Consider the following 20058-nt stretch of genomic DNA (forward strand, 5'->3'; position numbering starts at 1 on the left):
TTGTCCGATGTATGTCTACCGGTGTTTTTCCTTCGACAGCTAAGGAAAGAATAACAGCACGTTGGTCGTGTTTGAACGCCTTTGGTATTAACACCGCCATATTTCACGTTTCTGCATTTACGGCACGCACGTAGGAAAGACGCGAATGCCACACTAATCCCTTGCCTACATGTCGGTGCTTATATACTCGTATCTGTGTGGCAAGTACGTTGCGTATGCGTTGCTGCAACGCCCTCGAGCACATTTTTGGATCGTCCCCTTACACGCTACTTCCACGAAGCTATACTACTTCCACGAAGCTATACTACTTCCACGAAGCTATACTACTTCCACGAAGCTATACTACTTCCACGAAGCTATACTACTTCCACGAAGCTATACTACTTCCACGAAGCTATACTACTTCCACGAAGCTATACTACTTCCACGAAGCTATACTACTTCCACGAAGCTATACTTTGATGCATTACGCACGACTGACATATTTGGGAAATCTGACGACAAGGCTGAGGTTGTCTTCAAAAACAAAATTCTATGTCATCCCGAATGCAATTTAACGTAACCAAAGTGCGATGACACCACTGTCAAAATACCGGGTGATCAAAAAGTCAGTATAAATTTGAAAACTTAATGAACCACGGAATAATGTAGATAGAGGGGTAAAAATTGACACACATGTTGGAATGACATGGGGTTGTATTAGAACAAAAAAAAAGTATTGCTAGACGCGTGAAAGATCTCTTGCGCGCGTCGTTTGGTGATGATCGTGTGCTCAGCCTCCACTTTCGTCATGCTTGGCCTCCCAGGTCCCCAGACATCAGTCCGTGCGATTATTGGCTTTGGGGTTACCTGAAGTCGCAAGTGTATCGTGATCGACCGACATCTCTAAGGATGCTGAATGACAACATCTGACGCCAATGCCCCACCATAACTCCGGACATGCTTTACAGTGCTGTTCACAACATTATTCCTCGACTACAGCTATTGTTGAGAAATGATGGTGGACGTATTAAGCATTTCCTGTAAAGATCGTCATCTTTGCTTTGTCTTACTTTGTTATGCTAATTATTGATATTCTGATCAGACGAAGCGCCATCTGTTGGACATTTTTTGAACTTTTGTATTTGTTTGGTTCTAATAAAATCCCATATCATTCCAAGCATGTGTGTCAATTTGTACCTCTCTATCTACATTATTCGGTGATTTATTCAGTTTTCAAATTTATACTGACTTTTTGATCACCCGGTACATGTGAATTATTTAAGACAATATATGAAATCGCGTAAGAACTTTTAGCAACAGATGAATAAAACCAACTGCAAACAACCTACGAAATAGCCCTCAGTTTCACCATAGCCAGCCAACAGTTCGGCGCAGGTTGGCATAAATAAAACCGCACTAAAAACTGTACACCAAATACAAATCTCTACATAATGCAACGACTGTTCAAAGCATTGATGTCAATTTTCTGGTCCGTAATGACTGGTGTTCTGCGAGTGCTAATACCACAGTTGACTAAACCATGCTTCACCTGAAGCCATGAAAAACTAAAGAGCCCAATGATCTGATGGTACGTCGATCAAAAGTGACTAACAGAACTGAACACATGCAGATTGGTCTGAATGCGTCAGTCCTGCACAACAGAAAATCTGGGCAGTTAAAGACGCAGGTCCTTTCAGCAAAGTTCTGACCTGACAATATCTTAATTCCCGTTTGCTTAGCTAACTGGATACTTTTCTTCAGCCCATATTTCACTGGTGTGATGTTTGTCTGGTGTTTAGATTCGTCTACTAAGTTTTCTAGAGATCCCTCTGCTGTTTAGCCTACGCTGTCACGAAACTTCTAAAACTTCTTGTATTTGAGAAATGTAAAAAGTGGTACAACAATAAAAAGTGATATTAACAAATACATTATTAGAAGGAAAACTTACCTTTAGTGAACACTAGTGTATTTAACTTCAGCAAAGAAAGGAGTTAAACACGCAGTTGTATAACAATGTAGCTACGGAAATAAAAGTTTGACAAACGGCTTAATTTTTTGTTTTCGAATACAGATTGAAATGGTTTCGCCTTAACAGCTCTTCCTATACCGCACTAGAATTCTACAGAACTTTGACAAACTGACATATACAGGACACTTAACTACATGAAAAAAACTTAAATTAGTTACAAACCACAGCCACACTTTATTCAACATGTTAACGTCACTACTGATATTCGGACTTAGGTTATGACATGTTCGTTATGCCTGCCATCATTGGTGATGTGGCGCAGACTAAGAGTGAAATTCTGCATGACCCGCTAAAGTGTCGGAACATCGATGCTGTCGATGACCTCATGAATGGCTGTTTTCAGATCAGCAATTGCTTGCGTGGACGTAAAAAACAAAATTTTCACTTGCTGGACGACTTAAGGAACAAACTTAAAAGAGAGATTCGTTATGTTAAACAGTCATTCGTAATAAGAGGTTAGTCAGGCTACAGTACTTTGACGCTTATTGTCCAAAACTCTGTACAAGTATGTGGGGCAACATTCATTCTGCTTTATGAACTTCGTCACTTATGTTTATGTTTGTTGTTTCACTTTTTTTGCGTTCCACTATATGATACTCTCCCGGTTCCTCTTATGTCCGTTGCTGCTGAAACATCTCCGTTTACCTTATAATTTTTTTTGGTACTACACCCATATATTTCTTTCTCCAAGCTGTTATTTCTGAGCCAACCTAGAGTACAATGTCCTCTTACCTACTAACCTACAGAGCTGTCGCATACGAGTGGAAAACAATTGCTAAGACTTCTGCTGGCCTTACTTCATAGGCCACCGACAAGCCTCAGAAGCAACCTCCCTTCGAGTCCTCGACTTCATTCCGCTCTAACTTTTGACGTGTCAAGCACATGTATCCACACTGGTTCTCAAAACAGTGTAACTTCAGTGTTTGCAACGATACAGTCTATAATTCTTGGAGGCGATTCTGGTAAGTTTACAGACAATACGTGCACTGCAATTACTGCTCTCGTGTAGAAAGCTCCTGCCTAAAGATTTGGGGAACCGTGCAATTTTGCATTTCCTTCTATGGCGCCTGAGAAAGATGATTTCTGTATGATACACTCGTTTTTGCTAGATCATTTTGACAGTAAAAATCGTAAAGTAGAGTCGAAGTCTCATTGCATTTCTGTTCCAACTTTGCTCTGGAAGGCCCTATAACTGGTTGCCATGTCTACTGTGTATAGAAATACTACTACGATGTTAATAACGCAGGGTCTATCTAGCAACGGATGATTGACAATTTGCCAGAACAAGGAACCAGATACGAATCTTTTCAGGTTGCACTTTGTAATGTCTCTCGTGGTGGTCGTTCTCGAAATGCAGACATTGTCTTTACTAATATTTCGGGTGAAACCGCACTATTACACCAAAAATAGTTTCATAATATCTGCTTATAATTTGTGGGCGACAATACTGAAAGATCAATTAAGTTTTATATCCCGTCGAAGAGATGGACATTAGTGAAGAACCACACGCTCGGATTGGGAAATCTGCCACATCTTTTTCAGACTAACTACTCTGGTATTTCTCTTATCGATTAAAGGAGAACACAAAAACCTAAACCTGAATGGCCGGTTGAAGATTAAAAAAAAAAACTGTCCTCCAAAAATGTGTTACCACTGAGTCAACTTGTTCGCCGTGAAAAGCCGAGGCCTGTCCTATCAGCTACAGGCAGAATATTTATTATTTGACTTTTGTACACTCCATAAAGAGAAGTTATGTACACAAACGAACAACGCAGTTAGCACATTTCTTACATATTATTATTGAGACAGTCCCCCTAGGTCTAAATCTAGATGACTACCCAACAATTCACACATAAGTGCCTGGAGGAGGGTTCATCGAACTCCTTTGAAACTATTTCTCTATCATTCCACTCTGTAACGACGCGTGGGAAAAAGAGCACAAATCTACAAGTACGAGCTCTGATTTACCTTAATTTAGTATGATGATCACTTCTTCCTATGTGGATCGGCATCAGTAAAATACTTTCGCATTCAGAGGAGAAAGTTGGTTACTGTAATTTCATGAGCAGATACCGCCGTACCGAAAAATTCCTTTGTTTTGATGATTGCCACCCCAGTTCGCGTTATCATATCCGTCGCACACACTCGTCCCACACCCCCCCCCCCCCCCTCTGATTCGTGAAAACGAGGTGCCTTTCTCTGAAATTTTCTATGTCCTCCGTCAGTACTATCTGATGAGGTGATGAGGATTTCCACACGATCCAGCAAAACTCCAGAAGAGGGCGAACAAGCGTAGTGTTGGCCGTGCAATAATTATGTTTGTGTGGCAGGCAAACCAAAGAAGGTGCTTTATTAGCAAAAGATTTAGAAGATGGAACAGGTCTACAGTAGACCTTTTTCATCTTTTAAGTATTTTGCTAATAGAGCACCATCTTTGGTTTGCCTTCTACATAAACATAATTATTGGTACCAAAATGTGTTTGCATAGTAGTCGATGGCACTACTGAGCACCAGCGAAGACAGAGGAAGTACATTGGCCCGGACAGTATTACAGGAACTATCGTCTCTTTTACTTAGCGTAGTTAAGGAAAAAAAACCTTGAAGACCAGCCATAAATCTGAAATCGCTATTTCATAACAAGGCCAGCGTCAAATGCTGCACCACTCCGCACGCAAAGTTAATTTACAATTAGTCACGTCATATTATGACTAGATCCGAAAGCGTTGACTTTAATGTTAGGCTATTGGCGAATATGACAATGAATCTAACAACAGTGTTTTAGTAGCATACACATCATTCACATGTAGAAGACTGCGAGTCTAATTATTCGACTGTGGGGAACGAAGTGCCATAAACTATCTACAGTAAGTTGCATGAAGATCGCACAATTTAAATGTGGATGGCCTGACAAGGATTTAAACTGCTTTCATCCAGAATGGAATTTCCTTTCTGTTGGCCTTCAGGACGTGCCCATTCAGCCATCTGAATAGTGGTATGTCAATTATAACGACACGCATGTAATGAATACAACATCCAGTCCCCGAGCGAAGAAACTATGCAACCCGGTTGGGAATCAGACCCGGGCCCCTTCGCTTAGCATTCCGCTGAGCTGAGCGCGCAACTACCGAGGAGGGTCTCTTGTGTCTTATCTCTGCCCCATCTCGCTCGGGCCACTATGGAGAAACCAAATTACAGCAACCTAACCCTTTCCGGTTGAACTGTTCATCAGATATGGCTAAATAAGCTCCTCACGAATTAAACAGCATATTTTAATATTACTTTATACAGGACAAATCAGCTAAGACGGGACATAAATATATCAGTAACAAGTGAACGTACAGTGGTACCCTATCTTTTTTGCCTGATGACAGCGACCATCTTTTATGTAATTACGCACTTATTTCTCTGTAGATAGAGCTTTCGAAGAGAACTTCAACGACAGAACACATGTGGAACTTGATCAAACAGCAAGATAACAGTGTTGGAAATCTAACAACTCTCCCGCAGTCAGAAAGAGGTCCCAACAATCTTCTTCCCTACAGTACGAAACGCCAGCTAATTCGGGTACGGCCCGTGTGCTTGTAGACTATTAGTCAGCTCTGCTGTTGCAATCAACTCTGTTAATGCTACTCAGACATCCACAATTAGTAAGACATTCGAACACGTGGATATTTCTTTTATGATGAATCTAATACGACAACGAAAAAGAACAACTGATGACAGAAACGCAACTAACACTTCTGCAGCGGTAACACAATCCACGTTACCTCCTCGAGACAGCTTTAATGTGGGAGTAGGATCAACCGAGGGAGTATTCTTCGAATACTACATTACACCTCACTTCCTTCAGTACTTCGCTCTGATGACAACTTCATGGCAACAACTTTGAGAACCTGTTACAGTTTCCAAACGGTGTGTACGAAAGCTGCAGAGTGACGCAGCGTTTCCATGCAAGACCTTGTTATGGTTAAAGCCTCGTTTACAAATCGCGATTGGGGAGGAGGGAGGGGGGGGGGGAGGAGAAAAATAGTTAAGGTGACTGAAGGCGGGATTATCTTCCCACGTTACGCTGATGAAACGTCACGAAAGAACATTCTCAGAAAATCCAAAGGGGTACCTACAGTTAAAAGGCATTATTTAAGGCATATTTGAACAGTGGTGGGGCTGGAAATTGTTTTAGGCTTAAACCCTACATCAAGGTCGACTAAAGCGAATTCGAATCCTGCAATTGTCCAAACCACGACTCCAAACCAATACTTCACACCATTCAGTGACGTTGTAGCAGACAGACAAAGTTACAGCAAACATTTACGAGCAACAATGTCAACATCAGTAAAATTCACTTACCATTCGTTAAACAAATGGCTCCTTTCACTAGTTCGAGTTTACAAAACTTTAGCATAGGACGGGATACAGGTTGAATTAACAGCACGACATGGATTTACTGAAGTGTTCGATACCACTTTGCCAGCTCACAACCTAATCTAGACCCCTGGTAACACTGCATATCAGTGTCCCACAAACTGTATTACAAAAAATACTATAGACCCAAAATAAACTTTTAGTACACTTTTCCTGATTGCGCATCTATGACGTCACACACCACCACCCAGGACAAAGCCTACACTCAATATCTGTAAGTTTAGTTAACCCAACATGACTTAAAGATGTTCCAATACAATTCTCATAATTGCTTTTAGAGAATGGCAATTCAACACTGGAATTACCTGACACACACTAAATATGTAAACTTCAGGTGTAAACACTGTTTACTCCAATAAAACTACATCCATTCTAGCAGTCTCAATAATGATACAATGCTGTCTGCTTTCCTACCTCACTCTTGATATTAGTGAGGAATTTATATTTTGCCTTTAACAAATGTCAGATGAAAAAGTGCTACTAACATAATGCAGTTGATAACTTGTGGCACTGCCTGCATAGCACTGGGGAAAAAAACTGCTGAATCTCAACATAAAGGAATCCCCAGCTAAAAAAGGAAAGGAAGATTTGTTACATTACCAACATTAGGAAAAACCACCACCTCAAGAGCATACCTACACTCACCACCACAACCACCACCACCACCACCAAGAAAATTAATTAACCTTTGCTCATTATGTATATTCATCATGTAGTGATTCTACCTACATTTTTCAATAATTTTCTGTAATTACTTTATGCATGCACTATCCCAACAAGTTAAATGTTAATGCAGATCTTTTACTCATGCTTCCCACAGGTTTTATTTCCAAATTTTATTGTCACTGCTTGGAAGTATAGTAAGGCTTTCCAGTATGGATTCTGTGTCTGAAATGCTGAAAGTTTTGTCTTGGGTAACAGCAACAAGAACTGTACGGCAATCCACAAAGAAACAGGCCACTTAGCACACAAAGGATACAGCATGTCTTTCTCCAGGGACATCACTACTACATCTAACACTGGCTGTTGAGTGCTCTTTTATTTCAAAATTTTTGTTCCATTTGAAGCCATATAACAGAAAATGCCCTGAATTAACATGACTTTACAAATAAAATTGTAAAATCCAACCATTTGGTTATCAATCTACTCAGAAAATTTCCACATCAAACTTAACCACTGAATATACTGTAAAAGCCACCAATGCAACTGCATTAGTAATACAATTGCTCTTGTAATGTATTTTTTACTGGTTCAGCCACATCTTCCACCTAAACTGCTCATTTTGCCTGTTGCAATAACTGCAGACATTAATCTACTCACGGAATAAATGCCACAATATCGAAACCAAATGAAAACAAATTCATAAAGAAACAATTGTTTTAGGAAAAAGCATAGTACAGAATATTTTAACAAATTTGCACAAGCAATGGCACTTCCTTTAAGTGTGCTAATAACAGTAACAATGTCACAGTTTCAACACATACAAACTTATGAAGAAATGTTGCAGACCACATTACGTTTGCACTTATTAACTGTCTGAAATAATTAAAACATCGAAATAAACTATTAGGATTCTTAGAAGACATGTGCTGACAGAGCCATCAAGGAATCTGGTCAAAACTAAGTTTCCTTGATGTGAGGTATTACCCAAGTCTCTGCATATCTGCTCCATCTGAAGTTTATCACCTTCTCTCTTTAACAACCATCTTTCCACGTCAATGGTTGGAGCGAAGTCTGCTACTTGCATGCCAAATCCTTTGATGACTCTTTTGCTCTTATAGGTACGTTTTGGCTCCCTGTAGTCCAAATAATGACACCATTCTGTACTCATCCTCCGTGTGTGTGTGTGAGTGTGTGTGTGTGGTGGGGAAGGTAATTTTCAACTATTTGTTGACACCTAGAACCAGTCAGTTACTCTGTCCTCTGTCAACATTACTGAACAATTATAGGGTGAAAGCTTATGATATATAAATATTGCGGAATTCTCTAGTTCCAATCACAGTGTCACACCTTCACATGTGTGAGGCAAAACAACAACAAAGTAGGCCTAGTGTAGTTTAGGGGAACATCAAGAAGCAGGCATCATAAGCCAGTCATCAACCTGAAAATTTCTAGTTCAGTCAAAAGCACAAAAAAACAATTCAGTACTTTTCTTTTTACTTTACATTTTCTGAGGTCCGAGTCCTTGTTAACAGAAAAATTCTGTGACACTGTCCAGTAATACTGTGCTTAAAATGTCGTCATGAGAATTTACACCAGAAAACCAAGCAATGTGGTCTGATGTCTTATCACAATGGGAAACACCAATGCAAAATACTTCTATAAAGTATATGATGCCAAAGTGTTTCACATAAGGCTACGAATTCCTTGACAAAATTGTTTTACTACTTCCCTGATACAGAAGGTAGCCTCCAAGTGCAAACTGCTTCTTTGACCAGGATAACACGAAGAACTACAACATCGTTTTCATTGCATATCAGTTGCTATCAAAAGAAATGTTTACTGAAGAGTTCCAAATATCTTTGACAAAAATATCACCAACAAATTAATATCACATATTACATCAACACACCACATTTGCGCAATGAAAACTTCATGATTGTGCGATATTTTCAAACTTAAAATCAAGCACGGGCAGAACAGCTTTTCACACTTCCATTTATTAACAAAGTGGAGGAGCCTGCTGAACTACTGTATTATACGCTGGCCAACGCCCCCTCTCTTTAATTCACAATACAGACACCAAGCAAGGTATGTAAATACAACCTTAAGAGTATATATCAGAAAGTACACAATACTAATTTCAAATGCACCCTAAACACTGAAGTTATAGCAATATTTAGAACACGAGTCTTTACGACACGAATCAATGCCGTACGCACAAAAAATGCTTTGATTGCTGGAAGGACTTTATGTTCATACTATTGAAACAACAGTAGTTAATGGACATACATCACAGAGTGTTGCATCGTTTTCGAAAATTAAGTATTCTCAGGCTGTACAATACTTTACCCAACTTCGGTGACTGACGAGCCAAAATTCTGATCACAACACTGCTTTTATATTTAACGAATACAATAATATAGTTTTAATACGTAATAAAAGAGATGAACGCCGACGAACAATACGAAGAAATATGCATTAATTCTGCAACGTCAAAAATCACTAAAAGATGACAAATAAGATGCCTAAAACTACTCTACTGCATTACACTAAGCCTTTGATTACAAAATGTTGTTTCTCTTAAATTTATGCACGACAAACACCATCCGAAAACTGCACAGCACACTACTCAGCCTACACGTTTATTAATGTAAATACGACACCGTATCCACATACACACAAGACATTGAGGAGGCTATCCCTTCACGCAACTTCAGAAAATCTACCCAAATGACAAATGTTTGAACCACGCGCCACAAGTAAGCACAAACATTGTGAGATTATACAGCTACTGGATTCTTTTTGATAAGATAACTACTCACGGCAGTAAATTGTTCTTGCAGTTCAGATCGCTCCTCTTCCGTCAACGGACCTCGCGACGCCATAGCTACTTCACTACTACTGAGTGCTGTTTCTTCACCCTCGAACCAAAGATTCCTCGCGTTTCTTAGGCAACGATGTACCACAACGTATTCCAGCAACTACCAACCCGTATCCAGAACAGACTGTAGTCAGTTTCCGGGTGAACAGTCATATCCTAACCGTTGAAAAGCACAACACAGTCAAGACTAGTAGTAGCGTGAAGTGAACGAAAAGCGCATACGTACTTACGACATTCATTATTCCGTATTAACACGTAAAGGGGTGCCCATTGCTTCCATCAAAATTTGTAATCATATTAAAAGTTTGACAGACAGGAAAGTTAAATTTAAAAACAAACTGAAAAAGTTTCTCCTTGAAAACTCCCATCTATTTCGCAGGTGAAATTCTATTTATGTAACGGCAACTAGCCAGCTGGTGGTGGTGGTGGTTGATGGGATGTTTAAGGGGGACTAAACAGCTAAGGTAACTAGCCAGCTCTGTTCACTCAACGATAATCTTCAGATAAAAAAGTAAAAGTAAAACGTTCATAAGAATTAATTATCAAAATATTAATAAGCATCTATTAAGTAATTACAATAGGCAATCCAGGATGGAATAACGACAGTATTATGAAAAGGACAGAGTGCTACTCACCATACAGAGGAGACACTGACTCACAAAGAGGCACAATAAAAAGCCAGCTATACATTTGAGCTTTCGGCCACAAGACCTTTTACTAAAACACACACACACACACATAACCGCTGTCTCTGGTTTCAAAGTATATAATTGCATTAAATGTTGTTAAACATTAATTCAATTGCAGCATCTCTCATGAAATATATCATCCATTATCAATTTGTAAAGCTACAGAAGCATGTATAGATACAGGGAAAGATAGCTGCTGCCTATAGGAAAATTAAAGAAACCATTGTAGGAAACAGAGGCCCCTTCATGAAAATTAAGACCCTCAATGACAAACCTGTACTAAGAAAAGAAGTCAAAGCTGAAATGTGGATGGACTGAACAGAATGGCGTCGTGAGGGAAATTGACTGGAAGATTATGTTATAAAAACACCGAGGTCATCAGCCCCATCAGATTAGGGAGGGGTGGAGAAGGAAGTCGGGCGTGCCCTTTCAGAGGAACCAATCCCACATTTGGCTGAAGTGATTTAGGGAAATCACAGAAAACCTAAATCAGGATGGCCGGACGCAGGTTTCAACCACCGTCCTCCTGAATGCGAGTCCAGTGTCTACTACATCACCTCGTTAAAAGGGTGAAGCATGGTGAGTAGTGTCATGGAGGTAAGGACTAGTTTCATGCACACTTTGTGCATGCATGACTCCTCTTTTCAATTTCTCAATTGATGCCTGGCAAATGTGGATAACACCACTCCATATGTTCAATGTGACATGAGATACAGCTTCAACATCTACTGGTGGAGGTACTCAGGGATGACCACCTTGTAGTATGTTGACTGAGTAGCCAAAATGAGGGCATCGCTCTTTGTGTTGTGCCAATTGCACATTGAGTAACTCTCGAATAGCATCTGGGAAAAGTGAACACCCAAATCTTTCCGTGCAATCTCCGATTTCTCATATTTTATCATTATGGTCATTTCTCCCTATGAATGAAGATGTGCTGAAAAGTAATGCCTCAGAATCTTCCATGTGAACGCATATAGTTTTTCAATAAAACAAAGTGTATTAACATTTTACATTTTTATCCTTCATATTTATTTCAGGACATAGTCACCCTGGCAATGAAAATATTTCTCCCAATTTAGAGACCAGTTTGTTGATACCATCACTGTAGAATGTTTGATTTTTTTGATGGAGCCACAACCTCACCTCTGCCTTCACTGCTTCATCACTATCAAAGTGTTCTTTAAGTTTTTGAAACAGATGAAAATCTGATGTGACCAATTCGGGACTGTATGCAGGATGGTCAATGGCAGTGAACACAAAAAATTGTATTGTTGCAGATGTCGAAGTGCTCGTGTTAGTGTTCAGGCAAAGTCATGCTGAAGGAGAGAGTGATCCATGAGAGGATGAACTCTTTGAAGTTAGGTTTTCGGTTTTCTGAGGGATTAGAGGACGCTGTTCCTCATGCATCGACAAATTTATGCTCTACACTGCCATGTTACCCTACAGTTCAGAGTCCTCTAGCAGCAGAGGGTTACAGCTTGGATCAGCAAAGCGTAAAAGTTGACTGAGCAATATGTGTACATATCAATCAATATTGAGAAAAGAATAAATAAATTCTACGACTTTACTGTTCACCATGCCCTTGTAGTTGGGAGTCAGAAAAACACTTTCGCATTTGGACGAGGAACTTCGTGATCGAAATTTCGTAAAAACATCTCGACAAAGCTACAAACGCCTTCATATTAGTCGCTCCAACATCAACTTGCATATCAGATTCGTGATACTCTTTCCCGTATGTCGCAATAATACGAAACGAGCTGCCTTTCTCTGAAGGTTTTCAATGTTCACTGTGAATTCCATGTATCAATTTGTCCAAGAAAACAAAGTATTTGATTTACTTTTCCACAACATTTTCTGTCTGATTGTTACAATTCAAATTGTTTGTAATTGTAATCGCTAGGTCTTTAGATAAATGAACAATAGTAGAATCTCTATGGCGACTCTGGTTCACTTTATTGCAGTGTAAAAATCATCAAGACAAGACGGCCCCTTTATCTGTGACATCATTATCATGATGTCATAAGCCATCTCCTTATCTGTGATGTAATGATCATGACATCACAAGCCACACTGCTTTCTCAGTGATATAATAATCATCAAATAATCTCATATTTGTGGGAAAATTTTGAAAAAGCAAGATGGCAATGGCAGGAAAATAAAAAACTCCAAGATGGCATAATATGCACAGTTACACTTTGACAGAACACTGATGCTACAATCCAAGGTGGCTCCATATTCAAAAGTATCTGAACATCCTGAATTTCTTTCTTGAATAGTATTTGATAGTATATCAAAAATACATAACACACACACACGCACACACACACATACACACACACACACACACACACACACACACACACACCTCACAAGTACACTCATGGCATAGAAATTTTTGAAATGTGTAACTTACACCATTTCCACATATGCTTCATGATCAGTAAATTTCACCTGTCTCTGTTTTATACATCACTAAAAAAAATCTCAAATACTGTTCTAGCTCAGTTAATTTCGTCTCACTCTTCTATGTATTATTCTTTTCTAAAAATGTTTATAACAAATACTGCAGTCCCTTGGAAATAAATTTCATCAATAGTTACTTGACTGAGGCACCAACAATATGAGATATTGCAGAGGGAAATATAGGAAAAAGCCGAACAAAAACATTCTACATACAAATTTCATTTTTTACAACATCATTACATTACAAAGAAAATTTAAAAGCACAGTTGGTTGACTGCACACAGTTTAAGATAATGATTTGTTACAGAACCAGTGGTAGGGAAGGGTAGATAATTTACCAAGTTTAGCAGCAAACTATACCTGCCTTTTTTAAATTTATCCTGATATGGAAAGCATACTTGAACCAGTTCTACTTGCAGTCAAAGTAGTAACTCTGGTTTGCATTCCAGTTAAGCACCTTTACATATGCCATTCACTATAGCCTGTTACAGACACCAGCTACGATGAAACGTATTCAGAGTTTAATCGTATAATGCTTTTACAATAAAATCAGTTATGAATCACACTTAATGGAGTTACATCTCACACATACATAATAAAATTAGTGATCGTCATGTTTCCAGTGCTAATGAGTTCCAAGCTAAGGTATTCATATCAGTTACATATCACGTTTCAGGGTTTTACTTTTTCATACATACACAATAAGATTACTGATCATCATTTTTCAGGTGGCAGTTACCCCCAACTACTGTATCAACTTTATCTAGAAGTATAAATCATGTATTATGTTGTGTTGTGCTCAGGAAAATCTACGAGAATTCTTCAGCTTATGTTAACATCGGCGAATCAACTCAAGAATTCCGCATCATGAGGGGTGTCAAGCAGGGCGATCCCATCTCCCCAAAACTGTTCTCTGCTGTATTGGAAATGGCTATGTCAAAGTTGAGGTGGGAAGGTAAGGGAATTAGAATTAATGGAAGATGGCTAACCAACTTGAGATTTGCTGATGATATTGCCTTACTGGCCAAAGACTTCGCAGAGCTCCAAAACTTAATTACAGATCTTGCATCGGAATGTCAGCTGGTTGGCTTGAGCATGAACCTTTCCAAAACAAAAGTAATGTCCAACAAATGGGTCCCAGCTGGAGATGTGAAGGTCAAGGACAGTCTGCTAGAAGAGGTCAGTGAATATGTCTACCTTGGCCAGATTATAAATATGAAGGGAGACATAAGGCCAGAAATCTATCGACGCATCAAGCTTGGCTGGCAAGCATTTGGGAAGAATTCAAAAGTGTTCAGATCAAAAATGCCAGTAAATTTGAAGAAAGCAGTATTTGGTCAATGCATTCTTCCTGTGATGACGTATGGCTGTGAGACATGGACACTGAACTCATTTACAAAAGGGAAACTTACGACAGCACAGAGAGCCATGGAGAGATCAATGCTGGGCTATACAAGAAAGGACAGGAAAAGGGCAGATGACATCCGGTCTGTGACGAAGGTTAATGACATCTTAGAGACAGTAGGTTCCTTGAAATGGCAGTGGGCTGGCCACGTCGCAAGAAGAAAAGACAACAGATGGACGAAGCTAGTACTGGAGTGGAGTCCGAGGGAGCACCGGAGGCCTAGAGGAAGACCACCAGACAGATGGGACAAAGACATCAAGAAGATCGCTGGTAACACCTGGCAGAGAACTGCCCAAGACCTTCCCACTTGGAGAAGACTGCTGAAAGCCTACCTGAATCCACGACTCGAAGAGGCCACATCATTTAATGATTGAATTGGCTGATGATGATGATGATGCTGTGTTGATAAATCTAGAGTCTGTCATTTACAAGTAGAAATTAGGTGGCGCTGTGGTCAGTTAACATGTTGTGCAGGTGTTTTAAATTCAGAATTGCACATATAATCAGCAGTTATTAATGGCTAATTCCTTAAAAGAAGACTGTTCAACACCCTTTGCTCTGTGCATTATACATCCTGAAACAGGCTCGAGTGCATAAATTATAGCTCATAAACCAACAAATTCGATACTGGTAATAGGTTCACTTTTCAACTCAACTTTCATTAATCAACTTCCGTTTTATTTACAAGTGGAGTGTTATATCTGTTATTTACAAGGATACCTAAATTATCAGAGCACGTGTGTAAATCACATTTGACATATTCATAAATATCTGAAGTTTGAATATGGTAAATTAAGCTATAGCTTTGTGTGGAACAATGTCTTCCATACTTTGCCAGCAACTTGTTTAGTATGTATCCATAATGAATGTCTATAAGAAGATCTTTGAAATATATAAAATAGCCATTTCTACTGCTATGCGCCTATCAAATACTACATTAATCATGCTTAATTGAGTCAAACTAAATTTTCGTTAAAATAACACTCCTTTGAAAATTAGGGCTTGCAATCAATGCAGCTGCTTCTTACCTACCTGCACAGGATGTCACTAGTATTGTGTTCCTCAGCTTTTGCACATTTTTCATACTGATCTGAACAAAAGTTTATTTATCAGTTTGAAAATATTTTTTTCAAAATCATTGCTTGCATTCATATATTTATGTGTATTAATCTCAATGTATGACTTCATCCAAAGAATTTGCCTAAATTAGAAAATGTTATGAAGCTTTTTAATACTAATTTATGATGCAGACATTCTTTAAATTTATTTAGTGAATGACATAGTTTTTCTTATCATATAAAATCGAAATTAAATTCTTTGGTTTGCTACTTTCAGATAGTGAAATCTTTTTCTTTTTTTCAAGAAATATCGGCAAAAATGAATAAAAATCGTGAATACTTTCAGGATATTCGAATTCTGCTTTCAAATGTATTCATTGTCATAAGCAGCTAGTACATTTTTCATATCAAAAGTTTCATCTCTATGCGTAGAAAACCATACAAAACTTGGCACTACAGGCATTGTAACACTGCTGAGCTGTAAAGACTATTCACATCCAGATACACTGTCCAGTTACAACAATGTGACCACCTGTCAAAAGCCTGAATATCCACCTTTTTCCAGTGCCCACCTCTGCTGTACATGCAGGAAGACTGTCAGCAAGGTTCTGGAATGTACTGACATACCTGTGGAACCATGTCAACTCTAGTGCTATGGCCATCTGTGCTAGGTTTCTTGCTTGAGGAGCCAGGGCGCGAACAGCCCAATTGAGGTGGTGACACAGATTCTCAGCTGGGTTTAAATTCAGGGAGTTTGGTAGCCAGAGTAGTATGGTACATTAATCCGGATGCTCTTCAAACCAAGTACATACACTGTGAGCTGTGTTACACGTTGCATTGCCCTGCTACCAAATGTCATGATGCTGAGGGTAAAAAACCTGCATCTAGGAGTGGATGTGGTCCCCAAGGGTAGATGCATACTATATTGATTCATTGTGCCTTCCAGAATGACAAGATCACACAGGGAATGATATGAAAACATACCCCAGACCATTACACTCTTTCCCAGTTTGATTTCAGACGTCTCATATTATGTCTGATGGAGTACAAAACGTGATTCATCTGAAAAGTCAGCTGTCGCATCTCAGTGGACGTCCAGCTGTTATACTGGCTTGCAACTTCTGGGGGTTGCTAGTAGTGAAACAGTGATCGTGTACATGAGTGCAATATGAGGAATGAGTCCAAAGGGTACACATAGTCGTCACTGTGAGAGACTAGCCTTCACGGCTGATGGACAGCAGTCAGCATGGATGCATGAACCAGGCTCTTGCTGTGTAAGTCCATACACAGCAACGTCCACTGAACTGTCATTGAGGAGACATTGTTGGTTGCCCCTTGGTTCATCTAGGCAGTCAGTTGCTCAACAGCTACACGTCTATTCGATGATATACATCACCACAACTGTCATTCACCAGAATCGTCTATGGTCTGTAGTACACCACAGCTGCCTCGGCACCGGGTTTGAACACCGCCACTTTACTATCCACCTCATACTTCAACAACAGCGGTACACAAACAGCTTACAAACTTAGCCGTTTAAGAAAAGCTTCCATCCGTTGCCTGAAAGCCAAAGATCATGCCCTTTTAGATGTCAGCTAAATCACTCCATTTCCACATAACATCAATGACTTGACTGTTTTCCATGTCCCCCAACATGTTTTATATACCCTTCAACGCTAGTGCTGCCTCCTGCCATCTGTGAGTGGGGAGCACATTGATGTTGAACATAGTTGGTGGTCACATTTATGTGAGTGGACCATGTATATAATGTAAGATTCGTCAGTGTTATCGTCATAACTAGCCATGAAACTATTGTCTCCAAGAGCTTGTCTGCAAGAGGAATGAACAGTATCACTTCTTGTGCCTCATTCATTAAACTGCAATTGTTCAATATCGGTAATAATCAGCAATTCTGCTCTAGTAATTTTCGGAAGAGTATCCAATGCAAATCCAGGTGAAGTAATGTAATGAGCAGCAACCAGTTAATACATTCTAAGACACAGGCTACAAAAGTTTTTGAACGCATCAACCAGTAACAGTACATAAGCTTTTAAATATAAATTAGAATACTCTCCTAGTGTCTTTCTTTTCAGTAAATTACATACACTGCAGTCTCTTTGGTATTAGCGTTCTGTTACCGTTTCACCAGTAAACTTCTCCATTGGAGAGAAATGATAATGAAAGTATATTACTCACATACTTATACAGAAAATATGCCTTCCTGACTGTCTGAATTAAACTCATAATCATCAAGACAATTGAGTTCATCTGACTTCCAAGTATGAAGCACACGTTTTACAGAGTACATAAAAAAATTAAGTTAATCTATAAATCGGAAATGTGCGCAATGTGGTACATCCCCAAACTACATACAAGTACTACAGATCCATGCCCATTCAAATCAGTCAGCCCAATATGCTGTCATCGTTATTCTCTGCCTCCCAACAGAGAAAAACTGCGAAATATGAAAGCTCATCTCATTTAGAAGTCAACTAGGCACCAATGCTGGCACACTGACGCACAGATGTGCTGCGGTCTAGCACAGAGAAAGAGATTTCACAATACTCCCCAGAATAGCGCAGGGTGCAGCCAGCCAAGCATTCCTAGAGACATACACAGTCCCTCTGCGAATTTTCAACTCAAACTGCTGCTGCTACTGCCTCCTGTGTCTTACAACAAAAAACCATAACACGCCACACATCTGCTGATTTTAAATAAAAGACACTTACAACATAAGCAAACTCAAAGACTTTTATGGCGTTGGCGTAGGTCTCCAAACTATAGTCCAAAGTTGATTCACGAGTTCTACATTTAGACTAGTCTCTCACACTGATGGAATAGCTGACGACTATGCGTACCCTTTCCTCTCATTCCTCATATTGCACTAATGTATGCGATCACTGTTTCACTGCTAGCAACCCCCAGAAGTTGTTGTCCATCCACCAAAACTTTTTCCCCAACTCAAACAAGCCATATCAGTCAATCATTATCTGCTAACCAATGCAGGGATAGGATGGAAAAGACACCATCCATGTACTCTAATAATACACTTGATAGCGCGAAGAATTTTACACTAAGTTCAACACTGGCCAATGATGTGACAATATGTTTCCCCAATTTCAGTATCATAGCTAAACCATGCCCTCTCCACATTCCGAGTATCTTTGCAAACATGGATAGATGACTGAGCAGCACGTCCATTTAGTCTTAATTCTCAACACATAAATCATCAAAGTATACCAGACAGTGCTCCACATATTTCTATCACCTGAAGCATAGTGTTTAACTTACTATCTATCTCTCTGCGTATGGGAGTCACAGAGCATTCTCGCTGTCTTAGGGTAAAATTAGAGAGTGAAAGATCCTCAACACAGTGTCATTGACCAACCAGCCCTGCTGCACAGTTAGCGAATTAATCTCCAACCGACCAGAAGAAGACCGCTACACTCCACATCTCGTGAATGAATTGAGCTTTCCGAGTCCTAACCCGTCCCAGTGCACGAGGTTTCTCGAGATGTGACCATGTCGAGGAGGTTAGTACTCCTTATTGATGTACAGTAACAGATTTCAAAGTGCCATCATATAACAGTAGACAGTTAAGAAGAACAACAAACGATTGATTTTTATATGCGCTGGATCCTCAGACAGATGGAGTTCGAAGCATTTTAACGTAAATCGACCAAGCTATCTACTCTAAAGTATTGTTCCAGAGTCTACGAGCGGCACTTGGAAGGTATTCGTAAGAGAGAAAACATAAACACACGTACTCCAAAGGATACAACGTTCTGCACTTAAAACGGGCCTATAATATTAGATCTCATGCGTTTTCGATCTATCAGACGTATGGAACTGTAGCATTGTTAATATTCCAATGTGACAAATATATTTCAAGCTCTTGACATACATCCTTCTTCCCGGTTTCTCTACCATAAATTACCTTATCGAACCGTAAAACAAAAAACTTTCGTAAAACACTTGCTCTGCGTGATACGAGCACAATATAGGTTCCCTGATACGTATAGTGTCCACTGTTCACATCCTATCACGGTTCAGAAACCGAGCGAGGTGGCGCAGTGGTTAGACACTGGACTCGCATTCGGGAGGACGACGGTTCAATCCCGCATCCGGCCATCCTGATTTAAGTTTTCCGTGATTTCCCTAAATCGCTCCAGGCAAATGCCGGGATGATTCCTTTCAAAGGGCACGGCCGACTTCCTTCGCCATCCTTCCCTAATCCGATGAGACCGATGACCTCGCTGTCTGGTCTCCTTCCCCAAAACCAACCAATCAACCAACGGTTCAGAAATTATACTATGCCTGCGTCTGGCCTATATAAAATGATCATTAGTAGCTGGGTACACATCCTACAAGGAAACACATAAATGCACAGCAGCAGCGTCTGACATGTGAAAATTACAAGTCATTCTGTCACTAACTATGTAAACCGCACATGTATTGGGCAATTG

The 20058-nt window shown here is 39.7% G+C and overlaps 1 protein-coding gene across 1 annotated transcript in view; it reads right to left on the reverse strand.

The window, feature by feature from the left end:
- LOC126248625 (plastin-2) overlaps nt 1-10032 on the reverse strand; it is a 223659-nt gene extending 213627 nt beyond the window's left edge. The window contains exon 1 of the mRNA XM_049949796.1: nt 9919-10032. Within this exon, the coding sequence (XP_049805753.1) occupies nt 9919-9981 (63 nt within the window). The 5' untranslated portion in view covers nt 9982-10032. The remainder of the gene's footprint in view (nt 1-9918) is intronic.
- Nucleotides 10033-20058: the final 10026 nt, after the last annotated feature.

The sequence above is a fragment of the Schistocerca nitens genome, chromosome 3 (genome assembly GCF_023898315.1).
Source record: "Schistocerca nitens isolate TAMUIC-IGC-003100 chromosome 3, iqSchNite1.1, whole genome shotgun sequence".
Taxonomy (NCBI): Eukaryota; Metazoa; Arthropoda; class Insecta; order Orthoptera; family Acrididae; genus Schistocerca; species Schistocerca nitens.